The 15,434-nt window shown below is 40.2% G+C and overlaps 2 protein-coding genes across 4 annotated transcripts in view; one reads left to right on the top strand and one right to left on the bottom strand.

Moving 5' to 3' along the window:
• Nucleotides 1-390: 390 nt before the first annotated feature.
• On the bottom strand, nucleotides 391-5,516 carry TM2D2 (TM2 domain containing 2). Its single transcript, XM_047857119.1, has 4 exons — nucleotides 5,172-5,516; nucleotides 4,300-4,387; nucleotides 2,555-2,670; nucleotides 391-1,114 (listed from the first exon to the last, which is right to left on the bottom strand). The coding sequence occupies exons 1-4, from the start codon at nucleotides 5,396-5,398 to the stop codon at nucleotides 901-903; spliced, it is 645 nt and encodes a 214-aa protein (XP_047713075.1). The 5' UTR covers nucleotides 5,399-5,516; the 3' UTR covers nucleotides 391-900.
• A 293-nt stretch (nucleotides 5,517-5,809) lies between these two features.
• Nucleotides 5,810-15,434, top strand: part of ADAM9 (ADAM metallopeptidase domain 9) — a 145,563-nt gene continuing 135,938 nt past the window's right edge. For all 3 annotated transcript variants that reach the window (XR_007151755.1, XM_047857113.1, XM_047857114.1), the window contains exon 1: nucleotides 5,810-6,102. Coding sequence is in view for 2 of the 3 variants with exons in the window: in XM_047857113.1 (XP_047713069.1) it covers nucleotides 6,006-6,102 (97 nt within the window). In the remaining variant the exon portion in view is untranslated. The remainder of the gene's footprint in view (nucleotides 6,103-15,434) is intronic.

Below are 15,434 nucleotides of genomic sequence, written 5' to 3'. Positions count from 1 at the left end.
TCCTAACTCTACCCAGTACTCAGTAATTCTGTCCTTTAAGCATCTGTTTTTCTTTCACCTTATCTTACATAATTGTGAAGAATAGTTTTACAGTTAGGTGTATGATATGTTTTTTACCAGCCTAAAACATAGGCTCTCTAAACTAGTGAATAACTAATTTTTGGATAGGACAGCCAAGAGGATAGCTTAACCCAGACATGACTGATATTGTTGGGCTTTCAAAATATAATTGAAATGAAGAAATTATTGTACTGTATATACTGCCTCTGGGGCAAAATAGTGATGTAACAGTAGGATTATTAACAGAGTGGTTCATTTTAAATGCCTAGCTTTTGGCAAAACAAACAGAATCTTGAGTCTCATTCTACCTACTGAAAGTACCAAACAGCATTCCAGGTTGGCAAAATTTATTCTGCAATTTAAATTCAGAAAGTCAGAATTTCAGTGTGTATTAAAATCCATGGCCATTTTACTTCTGCTGAAGATTTTCACTGGTTCAGCTTCAGATCTCTTCTGCATGAAGATTTAGGGTCACAAAAGGCACAAGGTTCACTTGCTCATCTTGTTGGGTCCACTTGCTCCAAAGTATTAAAGATACAGCAATGTACAGAAATAAAGAGCACGCAAACCCCTCTGCAGCTTATAAGTTAGTCACTATCCTTTATATTTTGTACATGAGGAAAGGTACACACTTGATTCCCAAACACTGTTGGTTTGTCATTTCTAGTCTGCAAGGTAAAATTTGGGTTGAAAACCCGGAGTCCAGAGAAACCTTCCTAACCAAACCCATTCCCTCCAAAGAGGGAAAGTAATGGTCAGGTCTGGCATCAAGGAAGAGTTTTGAGCCTGTAGAGATGAATTCAGAAGACGTGCCTCTCTGGGCCATGACGGTTGCTCTTTTTAGTAAACAGTGCACCAATTGCTGCCATCGCTTGGCATCAGCCCTCCAGTAATAAGCAAAATAAGGTCAACAAACCACCAAATCCCAAGTCCCCCAAGTGTCAACAGCTTCCCTACTGCTGTGCCAGTGTGTCCCAGACAGAAACGATCCACTCCAAAACATCCCAGGAAGAAAGAGTACAGTAAAGTGGTTATGAAGTAGTGTCCAGTGTATCTAGACAGAAGGAATGAAAAGGAAGATGTTTACCACATGAAAATGAAAACATTTAATGATTAATGAACTTAACATAAGTGAAGAGATAGTGTAGCAGTTCCTCTGTGGCCTCGGATATACCCCCCCACCTCCGCCACCTGAAGAAAATCTCTAGTTGGTCTAGTGTTGTAAAAGAGCACTACCTGGGACCTATAGGAACAAATACGGATTTGGATTAGACAAGAAACAGTCAAGCACATTTGCTCTGTAGACAGTCTGGTAGAGGGGAGTCTGGGCCCGCATCCTTCCCTGACACAGGCAGGCTCCTGAGGCTGTATTTCTGAATACAGTTCTCTAAAGAAGTGCTGTCGTGTTTCATCAGGTGAACACTGATCTCCGTATACCCTTCTGCTGTTCTGTGGCAACTAAAAGTGAGGTTTCTTCAATAAGGACTTGGGTCTTACATACTGCAATGACACTCAATTGCAGTTGCCCTAATATCACTAAACATCACAGACTCTTTATTAGCAAATGATGTACATTCTGTGCCTTCAAGCAAAATTTACAGAAATGACCCTAATTCTTTAAGATAAACTTATTTCAAGGAGAGAAACCCACACTTTTCATAATAAAACCTTTACTCCTGAAATACTAAGGCTATTTTCACAGGATTTATACCTATCATAAGAATTTTGGCACTAGATCATCTGGTCCAACTCCTTTATTCTGTAGGCTAGGGAGGGATTTAGTCTCTGGGCATCCAAAGGCACTTAGCTAGTTGATGAAAGAGACATTTAAAACTTCTGGCCTCTGGTCCAGGGTCCTCTCTGTTTATAACCACATTGCCCCTGTCCATGGATTATGCACAGTAGTAATCATGTTGCCCCTTTAACACTTAAAAAAAAAATTTATTTATTTATTTTTTAAATTTTTAAAAATATTTATTTATTTTTGAGAGAGACAGAGACAGAATGCGAGTGGGGGAGGGGCAGAGAGAGAGGGAGACACAGAATCCAAAGCAGGCTCCAGGCTCCGAGCTGTCAGCACAGAGCCCGATGTGGGGGCTCAAACTCATGGGCTGTGAGATCATGACCCGAGCCGAAGTCGGGCGCTCAACCAACTGAGCCACCCAGGCGCCCCTAATTAACGCTTTTTAAAAAATGTTTTATTTATTTTTGAGACAGAGAGAGACAGAGAGAGTGGGGGAGGCGCAGAGAGAGGGAGACACAGAATCCAAAGCAGGCTCCAGGCTCTGAGCTGTCAGCACAGAGTCTGATGCAGGGCTTGAACTCACAAACCGTGAGATCACTGACCTGAGCCGATGTCGGATGTCAGACGCTTGACTGACTGAGCCACCCAGGTGCCCCATTTAACACTTAAAAGAAAAAGTCACTTCAAGAGATGACAAGAAAAACAGCTGTACCTCTAAGTACCAACCAAACCATTCAAAGTAACACTTACTTTATACAAGGTTTATTCTCTCGTAGGAAAGTCCTAGGACTGGCACATTCAATCCCATCTAGGGCCCGGCACTGGACTGAAGTGTGTTCCACGTCACTGTAGGCCTGACCACCAAACTGTGCCATAACAACCAAAACAAACAATCCAAACTCACCAAAGCAAGTAAATACAAAATATATCTTTATATTCATTAATAAAAGGTGACTCAGGACAATAATTATACTAACAAAGTTGGGGTAAAGCTGTGTTCAAGAGCAAGGAATTTAGTGATTCAAGGGGATTTTAAACTATTCTACCATAATTGTGCATTGTTTTAAGTAAACTTTTTTTTTTCTTCTTTGTGACTGGCTTCTTTAATAATATAGTAAAAACCTTTACAATCAGTTTCATTAAATGTCATTTAGAACAGATGGACACAATGCTTTAATTATCCTATATTTACAGGAAAAAGAACATATTCTGGAGCGTTTGGAAATGGGTATTTAAAAAGTCAATGTGTATTAGAAGTCTGCTTTATATATTATAAATGAACATAATTAGGAAAAAACTCAGAATATCAGCTGACTCAGAATTCTATTTAGGTCATGAATGTGTGATTATCAAATATCTACAGTACATTTTTTTATTAGTTTAAATTACAGCAAAAAAATTTCAGAACAGGACCTGTTACCATTTATGTAACTGAACTCTAGTAGAGAAAGCACAGCTGTACATTCTCCCCTGGCATCTTATTAAGTACTTCACTAGTATTTTCATTGGAGCATCCTCAAAGGGAAGGGACTTGGAAATCATACCTTCCCTGGGATTCAGGTGCCTGAGTACTGGTTCTCTAGGACTTCTGGGGAAAGTAGCAGTTTGAGTGCCTTCACGGGATCAACTCAGTTTTTAATTAAAATGGGCAAAAGTAAGTGATCTCTATATAATGCTAACTCAAACCTTCATTGATAATTATCAATAGAACAAGATCTCATTGTATTGAAAATACTTCTTTACACATGATTGCAGTAAGAGTTGCTTTTTTGGTCTTGCTACTTTCAGGTTTATTCCTTTGTCTCTGATTTAGTATAAACAATGTTTTCCCATAACTCTTATACCTGATTGAATCTTGACTTGCATTATGCTGCATAATACGAGGGGAAGGTACATGAACTTGACTGGTTTTGGGGACACTAAGTAGGATGTTATTAATGGAAATGAATGGCTTTTTTCCATCAAGAGGCCACTGTTACCAAAGGCCTCTCCTTGAATACTATAACCTCCTACAAAGGCATATACTGATAGACCCCATCTATTTCCTAAGAAAACAGGAAGTAGATGGCAACTGCTTGCCTGGTGAAAAGAACGATCACTGCCCCCAAATGCACGTGTAATAAAGATACAGCTCAATCCATTACTGGTTTTAGAAAGTGCATAAACCTTTCTTTTGCTCTTTCAGCCAAGTGCACACTTGAAAGATAATGAGGTTACATAATAGCTTTCTATCAGTCAATCTCAATGGCCCAAAGAATCAAAGACAGGTTAGTCTGGGCACCTGGGTAGTTTTGGCACAGACACTGCTTCTTCCTGAGGAAGTGAAATGTCTTGTTCAGTTAATGACCCTGGCCATGATGGAAATTTCCAGTAAGTCATTCTAATAGAGTCTACAAAAAGGTAACTTCATACCCCTATACTTTTATTATAACAGCATTTACCTAGTACTATTTCTCTATGGAAGAGTTTGCTCATAAAACAAAATAAAAACCCACCTTGAGACAACCATAACCGAGTTCCTGGGATGCAGTTGCATTTCCAACATGATCCACTGGGTCGTCACATTCTATAAATTCATCAGGTCTGTAAATCACCAGTAAGATCATGATCACCATCTCATATGGTTTTTGCAAATGGCTGTTTATGTATATATAAACAAAACAAGCAAGAGACATTGATTCAAGTTTTCTAGGGTTTAATTTCATTCTGACTGTACCCAAGAGTTGCTGTCAATCAGACTGAAGAACAGCAGGTCAAACAGCCATCCTTTAATTGGGGGAAAGGGAGTGTTTCTGGTTGATTTCTACATGGATTCTACTTCTGCCAAGGCTTCCTCTTCCCTAGGCAAAGAGCCACAAGGCTATGGGAGCAAAATTGAAGCCAAAGGATTCCCAGTTCTCTTTTGCATTTCCCAAACGCCTTTTCTTATGGACTAAAAAGAGATGTTAAAAACTTGGTTCTGCAACAGGATATTGCTTTTTAAAAAAAGAAAGTGCCTTGTAGGCAAGGATAAGTAATTTACTCCATTTGTGCCTCAGTACCAGCACATACGACGGATTCTCCTTCAGTTAAAGGGAGCAGGATAGAGAAGGCACAACCTCGTACCCTTCTTCCGGAGGCTATATGAGGTCACTCCTTCCTAGTTTTCCTTTTTCGGGATCCCAAAGGATCTGCCACTGACACACAAGGTTTTCCCCTGCACGGGTGAGAGGAGTGAGAAACCTGTCATGGTATTTACCTCCCGCGTGTTGACTATCAGGTCCTCAGGTGAAGAGGGTCTGAAAAAAAAAGCAGCCTCCCTTCCCCCCCAACCCCAACACCCATATATCCCTGGCCCCATCTCCACCTCGACGACTGGGTAGCTTACAGGTAAGAGCAAAGGATGACTGGAGACTGGGGGTCGCCATATTCCCAGCTCGGAGCGCCGGCGGAGCCCTCTGGGTGGGCCGCGCCAGCGGATGTGAGCTCGGGCTCGGCGGTAGCGTTGTGTGAGTGGCTCCGAGAGACACAGTGAAGCAGAAGTAGATTCCCCAGCAGCAAAGCCGCCTGGCCGCACAGAAGTAAGTAACTCACCGGGCAACCACCCAGCACCATCTTCCCGGGCCCAGTGGAATAGACCCGACCTCAACAGCAAAGCTCGGCCGGCACAGCCGACCCAAGTTAGTCCTGCCAGGTCAGGCCTCTCCGCGCGTAGCCCCACTCCTCGCCACCAAACAGCCAATGGGTGTGCTCCGCCCAATGCCCGCAAACCAATCAGAAAAGGCTGCGCAGCGGGCGGGGCTGCCCTTCGCTTTTCCTCAATTCCGCTTCTGGGTCTTGCGCTCCACCTCCGGGTACTTCCTCCAATTAGGTCCTTCTACGCCCAAAGTAGGCGGGCCTGGAAGCGGAGGGGGAGGGGCATAAATGGTAGTGGGCGGGGCAGTTAGTGTGAATGGGCGGGGTAGGCTAGTGAGGGTTTTAGCGGCTGGGACAGAAATCCCCTTCTCCCGCCGGCGACTGGATTTTTCTTTACGTCAGCGTAGCGAGCGCGATGCCGGGAGCGAGCTCGGACTGGAGCCAAGTTGCGTCAGTGCCGAGCGCGTGCTCGTTCCAGGCGCGCGCATCTCGGCCAGCTCTGGGGCCCCGTCTGGGTTGGGAAATGATGGAGCACGCTGAGGCAGAAGCGACCGAGTGTTGAGTGGAACCTGCGGAATCTGCCGCGATGGGATCGGGCGCGGGCTCGCCCTTTGGGGTCCTCCGCTTCCGGTGGCTGCTGTTGTTTGGCTTGATGGGCCCAGTCCTCGGTGGGGCTCGGCCAGGTGGGTGTCCGCCTCCCCCCAGGGACCTCGGAGATTTCTGTTTCTAGGGCTGGGACGCTCGGAGTACCCTGTGGTGTCTGGGAACAGAGGGGCCTGGCTGGGGACTGGACCTGGGGTCGGGAGGCGGAGCCACTCCAGCTTGTGTGTGGACAGTGCTCAGACCCGAAGCTCGGGGTCTGGCGCCCCAGACCCTTCTTGTCAGTATTCTCCTGCCTGGTTCCTCTTCCTCCGTCTCCTGGTCGGCGGAGCTTTTTGCATTGCGCCCCACCCCCATCTCGTCATAACTGGGTCCCCCAGACTCTCTTGGGACTTCTCTGGGACCTACTCTGACCTCAGGGAGTCGGCTGAAAGCTTTGGAGTCTGAGTGCGCGCCGAGGGTGTGTTCTTGTTTGAACTGCTTTGAGAAATGGAGCTTCGTTTTGCTTGTAGAGTTAATGTCACTCGGAAATAGACTGGGAGATGGAACTTTTGCTCCAGGTTATCATAATTTGAAATTTTGACGTTCTTTTTAATAGCGGAGTCCCTTGTAGGTTCACAGAGCTAAATTTAGTGATGGAATAAAGGGGGGTCGCCCATTTGTCTTGGGCCATTTTGTTGCTGTAGCAAAGAGTACTTCTTTTTGGAAGCGAGGTGCTGTGTTTGTGTAGCCAAACAGTCTTTTATCTGTGGTTTTACTGGGCTCATAATGTCTTAAATCCGTAAAAATAATCCCTGCTCTGCTTAACTCACGGGATTACCGTAAGAATTAAATCATTTATGTGAGATCGCCTTTGAATTGTGAAACTTCCCTTGAATATGTAAGGTATTTATACTGGAGATGCCCAGACATAGTGGAAACAAATTGCTAACACTCTAGCTTGTTTCTGGAAACAACTTCTTTGTTTATTTTGGCTCTTGCGTTAAGTTATTGTTTGCATGGTTGTATTTCCTTTATTAGCCCTAAAGTATGGAGAATGAGGGTTTTTACTGAATCGTTGCCTTGAGAGTTGTGCAAAGGTGATGATAGAAGATTTCAATGTAGGACTGCTGACCTTCAGGAAATTAATTAAATTTTTTTCTTACTTTTTTTTTCCAATTAAGTAAATTTGCCCCATTGTTGAAATTTTGAAGCTCTAAATACTAAAACTTTATTGAATGGGAAGACACCATATCTTTTTTGGTTAAGACTGTTTCTGCTGTGCTTTTCTTAGATGGTTAACATTTATCTGTAGGTAAGGTGTAGTATATTACCCATCTGGAGTTTTAGTAATCCATGATTTTCAGTGTTTGCAAATATAAATAGGACTATATATAGTATATGTTTATTTATATATAGTATATGTTTATTTATTTATTTTGAGAGAGAGAGCATGGGTGAGAGCGTGAGCACATGCGCACCCATATGAGCAGAGGAGGGGCAGAGGGAGAGGGAATCCCAAGCAGGCTCTATCAGCTGTCAGCCTGGAGCCCAGCGTGGTGCTTGATCTCATGAATGGTGAGATCATGACCTGAACCGAAATCAAGAGTTGGATACTTAACAAACTTAGCCACCCAGGTGCTCCAATATTAATGTATGTATTATTGCATACCTGCATATAGATGAATGGAAAACCCTTATGGCTTTTAACTGTGGCTTTAACAATTTATGGCCAGTCCCTTCATTTAAGCATGGGTATACTTTCAAAATTTAGTCAACATTTATCGAACTCCTATGAACAACATGCTTAATGGTTATGGAGGGACAAAGGTGAGTAAATGTACTAAGACTTTCTGGGTGATATATAAAATCTCGGGGGAGGTTTTACAGTGTAAGTGGTATTTGAACTCATGTACATTAGAATGTTCAAGGAAAAGGATATGAGTTGATTCTAAGGGGAAAAAACTTTTTACAAGAATATGGAAGGATGAAAGAACATGACTTGTTAGGGAATGATGAGAATGTCTGCAGGCAGTCTACATGAAAGTGAGGCTAGGAAGAAACTAAGATAAGTTAGTACCAGTTGGAGAGCGCCTTCTATTCATGCTAAGAGGTTTGGACTTTACCAAGAAGTTCTTTGGGCAAGAAGGGTTTCAAATATGGGTGTGATATAACTAGATTTGCGATTAAGATAACTGGCAAAGGCAGTAGAGGACAGAATATAGGAGGGAGAGACTGGAGGCTGTGAGAGACCATTTGAGAGGCCTTTGTAATAGTGTGCAGTGAGTCAACTCATGTTTCCCTAGGGGAATGTTCTTCCAAAATCAGCTGACTAAATTTTTGCAATACAGGATGTTTAAAACATGCACTGAAACATTTTCTGCTAATGAAGAATTTGAGGACTCAGTAAGTACCACCCACACATTAGTAACACTAAAAGCTAAACAGCCTTTGGTAGGATCATTTGTAACGTGTCAATGAGGAAATGCAGTATAAATTCCAAAGGGCTGACACTTACAGTAAACTTAAAAAAAAAAAACAAAACTGAGGCTGACAAAGGTAACTTTGTATCATTGTGAAAAAATAACAAAGGGAATTGGGTGTGAAACCTTTTCTGATTTTCTCTTTTAAGGTAGTAGTTATGATGCAGACCCTAGAATTTTTTTTTTTTTTTTTAAGACTAGCATTCTAAAGGCGTTGAGTTTTAAAGCTTACTCATGGTGAATCACTATAAAACGAACTATGTAGAAAGAGCTTAAGTCCATACTCATTTTGTTTTTGGGTGCCAGCAAATTATTTGAATTTGATATCTTTGTGTTTTTGCTGTATCGGAGAATGCAGTCTTCTAAATTTGAAGATAGTCTGATTTTCCAACTTTAAGTAAAAAATAAAACTCTTATAATTAAAATATATACAAAACAATTTGCCGGGTTCAAAATAGTTTTCAAAAAGAATTTTGAATTTTGTCTTACCAAAGTTGACTTTATATCTGCTTTTTGTTAAAAATCCTGGTTTATTAGAAAATTTCCCCAAATATGCAAGCTCTAATTGAAAGCTTTTTCTTGGAATATGCACAAGCACTGATACATGACGTAACTATAGCCTCATGGTATTTTTCTCCCCCTTTGATACGTAGTATATCTCAGAGTTTTGGAGTTATGCCATCCTTAGAGTCAGTGCTATAGGACTGCCTCATAAATAAATCTAATTGTATGGTCTTGTTTGTATATTGAGAGATTATTCTAGTTTCTTTTACATTTTGCGACATTGTTATTTTAGTCTAGTCATTTTTCTGAAGTGATCCTGCATGAGATACTGCTTGAATCAGACCTTTTAAGAGCGAGTTAAGAAACCTGAGAAGTTCACTTAATTTGGTCAGGTTTAAAAATTTTTTTAAACATTTATTTATTATTGGGAGACAGAAAGACACAGAGCATGAGCCGGGGAGTGGCAGAGAGAGGGGGAGACACAGAATCCGAAGCAGGTTCCAGGCTCTGAGCTGTCAGCACAGAGCCCGATGCGGGGCTCGAACCCACGAACCTCGAGGTCATGACCTGAGCCGATGTTGGACGCTTAACCAACTGAGGCACCCAGGTGCCCCAATTTGGTTAGTTTTTAGATCTGCAGTTGTTTTTGTATTTGTTTATATTTATCTTAAGGATTAGAGTATTTTAGTTTATAAGTAAGCGATGCCACTGCCAGACATTTGTCATACTGTAGGACAAAATCCATTCCCAAATAAGGGAAATGCCTTTTTCCCATTGACACATTTCTCTTTTAATGAGGTTTTTACTCATTTTAGGAGGTTTCCCCCCTTTCCTTTTTGTAGCTCCTTAAAACCCTCGTGCAAGTAGTCCCCTGGAGAGCCTGTTCCATTGGCTTCATTGACACATTGGAATCCTGTTGTGAATAGAAGCTCTGATCCCAGCTACCTGAGAGTGTGGCTGCAGTGTACAGTACAACCATTCAATGAAATATAAGCATTGCCCACATGAAAAGATGCTCAACGTCGCTCCTCATCAGGGAAATACCAATCAAAACCACACTGAGATACCACCCCACACCGGTAGAGTAGCTAAAATGAACAAATCAGGAGACTATAGATGCTGGAGAGGATGTGGAGAAACGGGAACCCTCTTGCACTGTTGGTGGGAATGCAAATTGGTGCAGCCGCTCTGGAAAACAGTGTGGAGGTTCCTCAAAAAATTAAAAATAGATCTACCCTATGACCCAGCAATAGCACTGCTAGGAATTTACCCAAGGGATACAGGAGTGCTGATGCCTAGGGGCACTTGTACCCCAATGTTCATAGCAGCACTCTCAACAATAGCCAAATTATGGAAAGAGCCTAGATGTCCAACTGATGAATGGATAAAGAAATTGTGGTTTATATACACAATGGAGTACTACGTGGCAATGAGAAAGAATGAAATATGGCCCTTTGTAGCAACATGGATGGAACTGGAGAGTGTTATGCTAAGTGAAATAAGCCATACAGAGAAAGACAGATACCATATGTTTTCCCTCTTATGTGGATCCTGAGAAACTTAACAGAAGACCATGGGGGAGGGGAAGGAAAAAAAAAGTTAGGGAGGGAGGCAAACCATAAGAGACTCTTAAACACTGAGAACAATCTGAGGGTTGATGGGGGGGGGGGGGGATGGGTATTGAGGAGGGCACCTGTTGGGATGAGCACTGGGTGTTGTATGGGAACCAATTTGACAATAAATTTCATATAAAAAAAAAAAGAAATATAGCATTGCCCCTAAAATGACAAATATGTGGACCATGTGGATTTCTAGAAAATTGATATAAAAGATGTTAATCTTGAAAATAAAGCATAATTCAGGTTGTAGATGATAATTAACAATTAGGAAATCTATGTATGTATAGATATAAAGGTAAAAAATCGTTTACTCAACCCTGTACCAGGGTAGGAAACATATGATCAATAAGATTATCATCCTTACTAGATATATCATCCTTTGTCTCAAAAAACTTAAATTCCTTGCTAGAGGAACTTAAGTTCTTGAGGGCATTAAATCTTATAAGTGGTTGCTGGTTTTCCCAAAGGGGCATTTTTTTTTTTAAGATTTTTTTTTAAGTTTATTTATTTTGAGAGAGAGAGAGAGTGAGTGAGCAGGAGGGGCAGAAAGAGAAGGGGAGAGAGAATACCGAGCAGGCTCTGCACAGTCAGCACAGAGCCCATTGCGGGGCTTGAACTTACAAACCATGAGATCATGTCCTGAGCCAAAACCAAGAGTTGCAGTTAACCGACTGAGCCACCCAGGTGCCCCTGTTTATTTTTAAATGTGAAGACAAGTAAATGTGGAAAGAAATTACAACACTCAAAAAATGTAAAAAGGTAGGACATAGCAGTGGCAATTATAATTTTTAAAATATAGTTATTAATATATGATATATATCATATATATATATACACACTTGGGATTGACCTTTTGAATGAGATGGAAATATGTGGCTCAAAATAACAGCGTTTTATGGATCTAATTACAATAATTTCTCTTCAAGAAATAATTTGGGCAACAGAATTATTTTGTTTGTACTATATGTGGCACTTGGGTTTATCTTCTACAGTGAAAATACTTAAAGGTGGCTGTTTGTTTATATAATAGGCAGGAAGGAAAGGAGAAAAGCCCATGTTTGTTTGCTTTGCAATTAAGTACAATTCTTTTAACTTGTTGCCCTCTACTACAGTTACTCTTATGAAACATAGACTTTCTCCAAAACAGAGTTCATAGAAAGATCTAAGGAGTTAGAGGAAGAAAAGTGCAACTAACATCCTTTCTTTTCTTTCACTAAGTTTAAGACTCTTTAAGTTTCATGTTTCAGCTCTTATTTTTGTCTCTAGCCCATGTTTCCCAGTAATGTGGTTTTTGACAGTGTGCTTATTTGTCAAATTCTAAAATAACAAATTTGTATTCTCCATCTAGTTGATAGGTTTGTATTTTAATTGTGAACTATATCTTTATACCAGTGATATTCAACTGGGGGCAGTTTTGCCCACAGAAAGCATGTGGGGGATATTTTTAGCTGTCACACTGTTGGTTCTTCTGGCATCTGGTGGGTAGAGGCCATGAATGCTACTAAACATCCTACATTGCACAAGGCAGCCCCCCACAGCAGTGAATTTTCTGGTCCCAAATGTCAGCAGTGATGAGGTTGAAGCTTTATACAAATAATGTGCATATACTTACTTTATAGTAACATGGGGAATATATTGTTTTGGTTCCCATGAGAAGGTTGCCTCTATTTGGAATTAAAAAAAAAAAAAAGAGAAAGGAATTTGGGAAAAAATATGTGCAATTTCTTATGATGTTCTGGAACTCCTTATGGGACTCAGAAAGATCCTTGGATTTTAAAACCAAGAAGTCAGTATTGGAATAATGGCTCTGCATACAGAAGTTTTTTTTGGTTGCTAAAATTTTGAAAGTCTTATTAAAAATAAAGGATAATTGTGGTGCTGTTTTTTTGTTTTTTTTCCTATCAAGAATTATATTTTAAAATGAAAAGGACAGAAAGAATGTTACTTTCCTATACTGGATTGTTATTCTTTGCTAACAGTCTTGGTAGAAGATCATAGTTTCAGACCTGGCCTGAAGCTAGCTGTATGACATTTTAAAGTCATTTAACCTGTTTGAAATTGAAAGCTCTTTAAATTATCTGCCTGCCCATTTGTAGTTCTGAGATGTTTCTTTTTCTCTGTTATGTTTCTTCTGAGTTGTAATGAGAAAACTTCAGTTGCATATTGTTTAGCTTCTAGTTTAACAGTTGCCTGAGCCTCTTAGCATATGTATTCTTGCCTATAACGATTTACTTTCAAAAGGTTTTATTTTGAAATCATTCTAGAGTCAGAGGAAGTTGCAAATAAATGTACACAATGATTTACTTTTTGTCACACAGAGCTTCTAATTTATTTTACTCACTAAAATAATTTTATTCCTGCTGACTGTTCGTGCCACTGAAACAGAACAGGAACTTGCAGAAAAACTCAGAAGCCTCTCAGAGCACGAATGGCAATAACCCATTTCTCTAGTCCAGCTTGCAGGTGGCTGCATGTGATCAGGAAGTCAAAAGCCACAAGCTTGTAACAAGCTCCAGGACCCAATTTACAGCCTGTATGCTCCTGTAAACACCAGGCCAGTTAGAGCCAAGTGGACCTAGCTCTGACCTATCACTGACTTTTCTCCTCAATGTAATGCTAAAAATTTAACTTAACATGCAAATGAAACATACCATGTATGAAGTATGGTCTGTCAACTACCTGTGGGCCCAACTTTCTGTATTTTCCTGCCCCTATGTGCTAAGATGTCGCCTCTTTCCTGCCTCAGCCCCTTTAAAAACTTTCCCTGGACATTTTTCAGGGAGCTAGCCCAAGGATACTTTGCCTTGTGTTCCCTGCCTTTTGCTCCTGCAGAAGCCCCTGATAAAAGCCTTGCTTGAAACTCCTGTTCGGCCTCTTGTCAATTTCTTTCTTCTTCTTTTTTTTAATGTTTATTTATTTATTTTAAGAGAGAGTGAGAGGGGCAGAGAGAGAAGGAGAGAGAGAATCCCAAGCAGGCTCCATGCTGTCAACACAGAGTCCGATATGAGGCTCCATCCCATGAACTGTGAGATCTTGACCTGAGCCGAAACCAAGAGTCAGATTGAGCCACCCAGGCTCCCCGCCTCCCCCCTTGTCAGTTTCTGTTGGCTAGACAGCACAAGGGTCTGGTTCTGTTAACAACACCACTTCTAGAGTGACTGACTGTCCTAGTAGATGAACAGATTAACATGATCCAGAGTGAAATTATTAAGGATAATATTGAAACTTGTATTTTTAGGAATTAAAAAAAAAAAACCCAAAAGTCATTGAAAAGTTTATTCTGGGTGAGGAAGTAGTCCTGTACCTCAATTAATGTGGATGGGATTAAGGATGTTTCTATCTAGTGATTTGAAGCCGGCATGTATTAAGGCCATGGATTTCTTTTGTCATGGTTCCCAATTAATAACTCCAAATATCTGAATGATATTTTATCATAGTATGTTATCAATATGCCTTGGATAAGCTCATGGTTGCTTTTGTGAGTATTGGAATCCATTTCTGGTGTTTTTATGTAATGGCTTGAATCCACATTTAGATAGTATATCATATTATAAAGACATAAGGTGTTTAAAGATGGGTAAAGAGTTTGAAAACTGTTAGTATTATATGTATTGTATTGGATAGAATACAATTTGTTTTTCTGTTGTATCTTTTAAAATCTCAAACTAGACAAGGCTATAGACATTTGTATATACAGTGTTATCTTGGAGAAAGCTATAAATACTTCATTTTCATTTGTATTTGAGAAATCTGAGGGACATAAACAATTAATGGGTAAATGAACACACAGGTTGGATTCAAGGAAGAGAGTGGGAGTAGGGAGACCAGGTAAGAAGGATTGTAGTCTTCTTTCTAAGGTGTGGGGTTAGTAAGGCTGATGAAAAGGAAGGAGCTTTGGGAGATGCTAGATAATTAGTACTTTATTTTTTTTTTTATTTAAAAAAATTTTTTTAACGTTTATTTATTTTTGAGACAGAGAGAGACAGAGCATGAACAGGGGAGGGGCAGAGAGAGAGGGAGACACAGAATCTGAAACAGGCTCCAGGCTCTGAGCTGTTAGCACAGAGCCCGACGCGGGGCTCGAACTCACGGACTGTGAGATCATGACCTGAGCCGAAGTCAGACGCTTAACCGACCAAGCCACCCAGGCACCCCGATAATTAGTACTTTAAATAGGTTATACTTTTCTTTATTGAAGAAACATGCTTTTTCTCCTTATAATTTCAAAAGTAATACAGGAATTATGAATTACTCATTCATTGTAAAAACAAATTCAAACAATACAGATATAGAGTAGTGCAGGAAATAAATCCCCAAGTCCTTATCTCAATATTCTCTGGTTCTATTCCATTGTGATAACTCCTTTCAGCAAGTTTGGTATGTTTACTTATGATATTTACATGTTTATTTATGACATTTTGTAGTGTATATGATATGATGTAATATTTCATAAATGCTATAATGCAGTTGATTGAAGTGAAAAGTAAATGTCTTTCCCTTCATCCTACTTCCTATAGGTAACTACTTTAAAGAATAATTATTTTATTCTAGAAAATTTTAAACACACATGATAGTAGAGAGAAGAATAATGAATGAACTCACATGTACCCCTTACCCAACTTCAATATAATTTCGTATGTATCTCCTACCTCAGACATACACCAGATTATTTTGATACAAATCCTAGACATACAGTTTTGTCTGTGAATATTCTGAATGAATCTCTAAGACATAAGGACTTTAAAAAGAAAGTCTTATCCACAATATGGTTATCACACATACAAAAATTAAGTTTTTCAAGATCATCAAACATCTGTGCAGTGTTAAAAT

This window comes from Prionailurus viverrinus, chromosome B1, assembly GCF_022837055.1.
Source record: "Prionailurus viverrinus isolate Anna chromosome B1, UM_Priviv_1.0, whole genome shotgun sequence".
Lineage (NCBI taxonomy): Eukaryota > Metazoa > Chordata > Mammalia > Carnivora > Felidae > Prionailurus > Prionailurus viverrinus.
The sequence above is the reverse complement of the archived record's forward strand: the minus strand, read 5'-3'. Positions and strand labels throughout refer to the sequence as shown.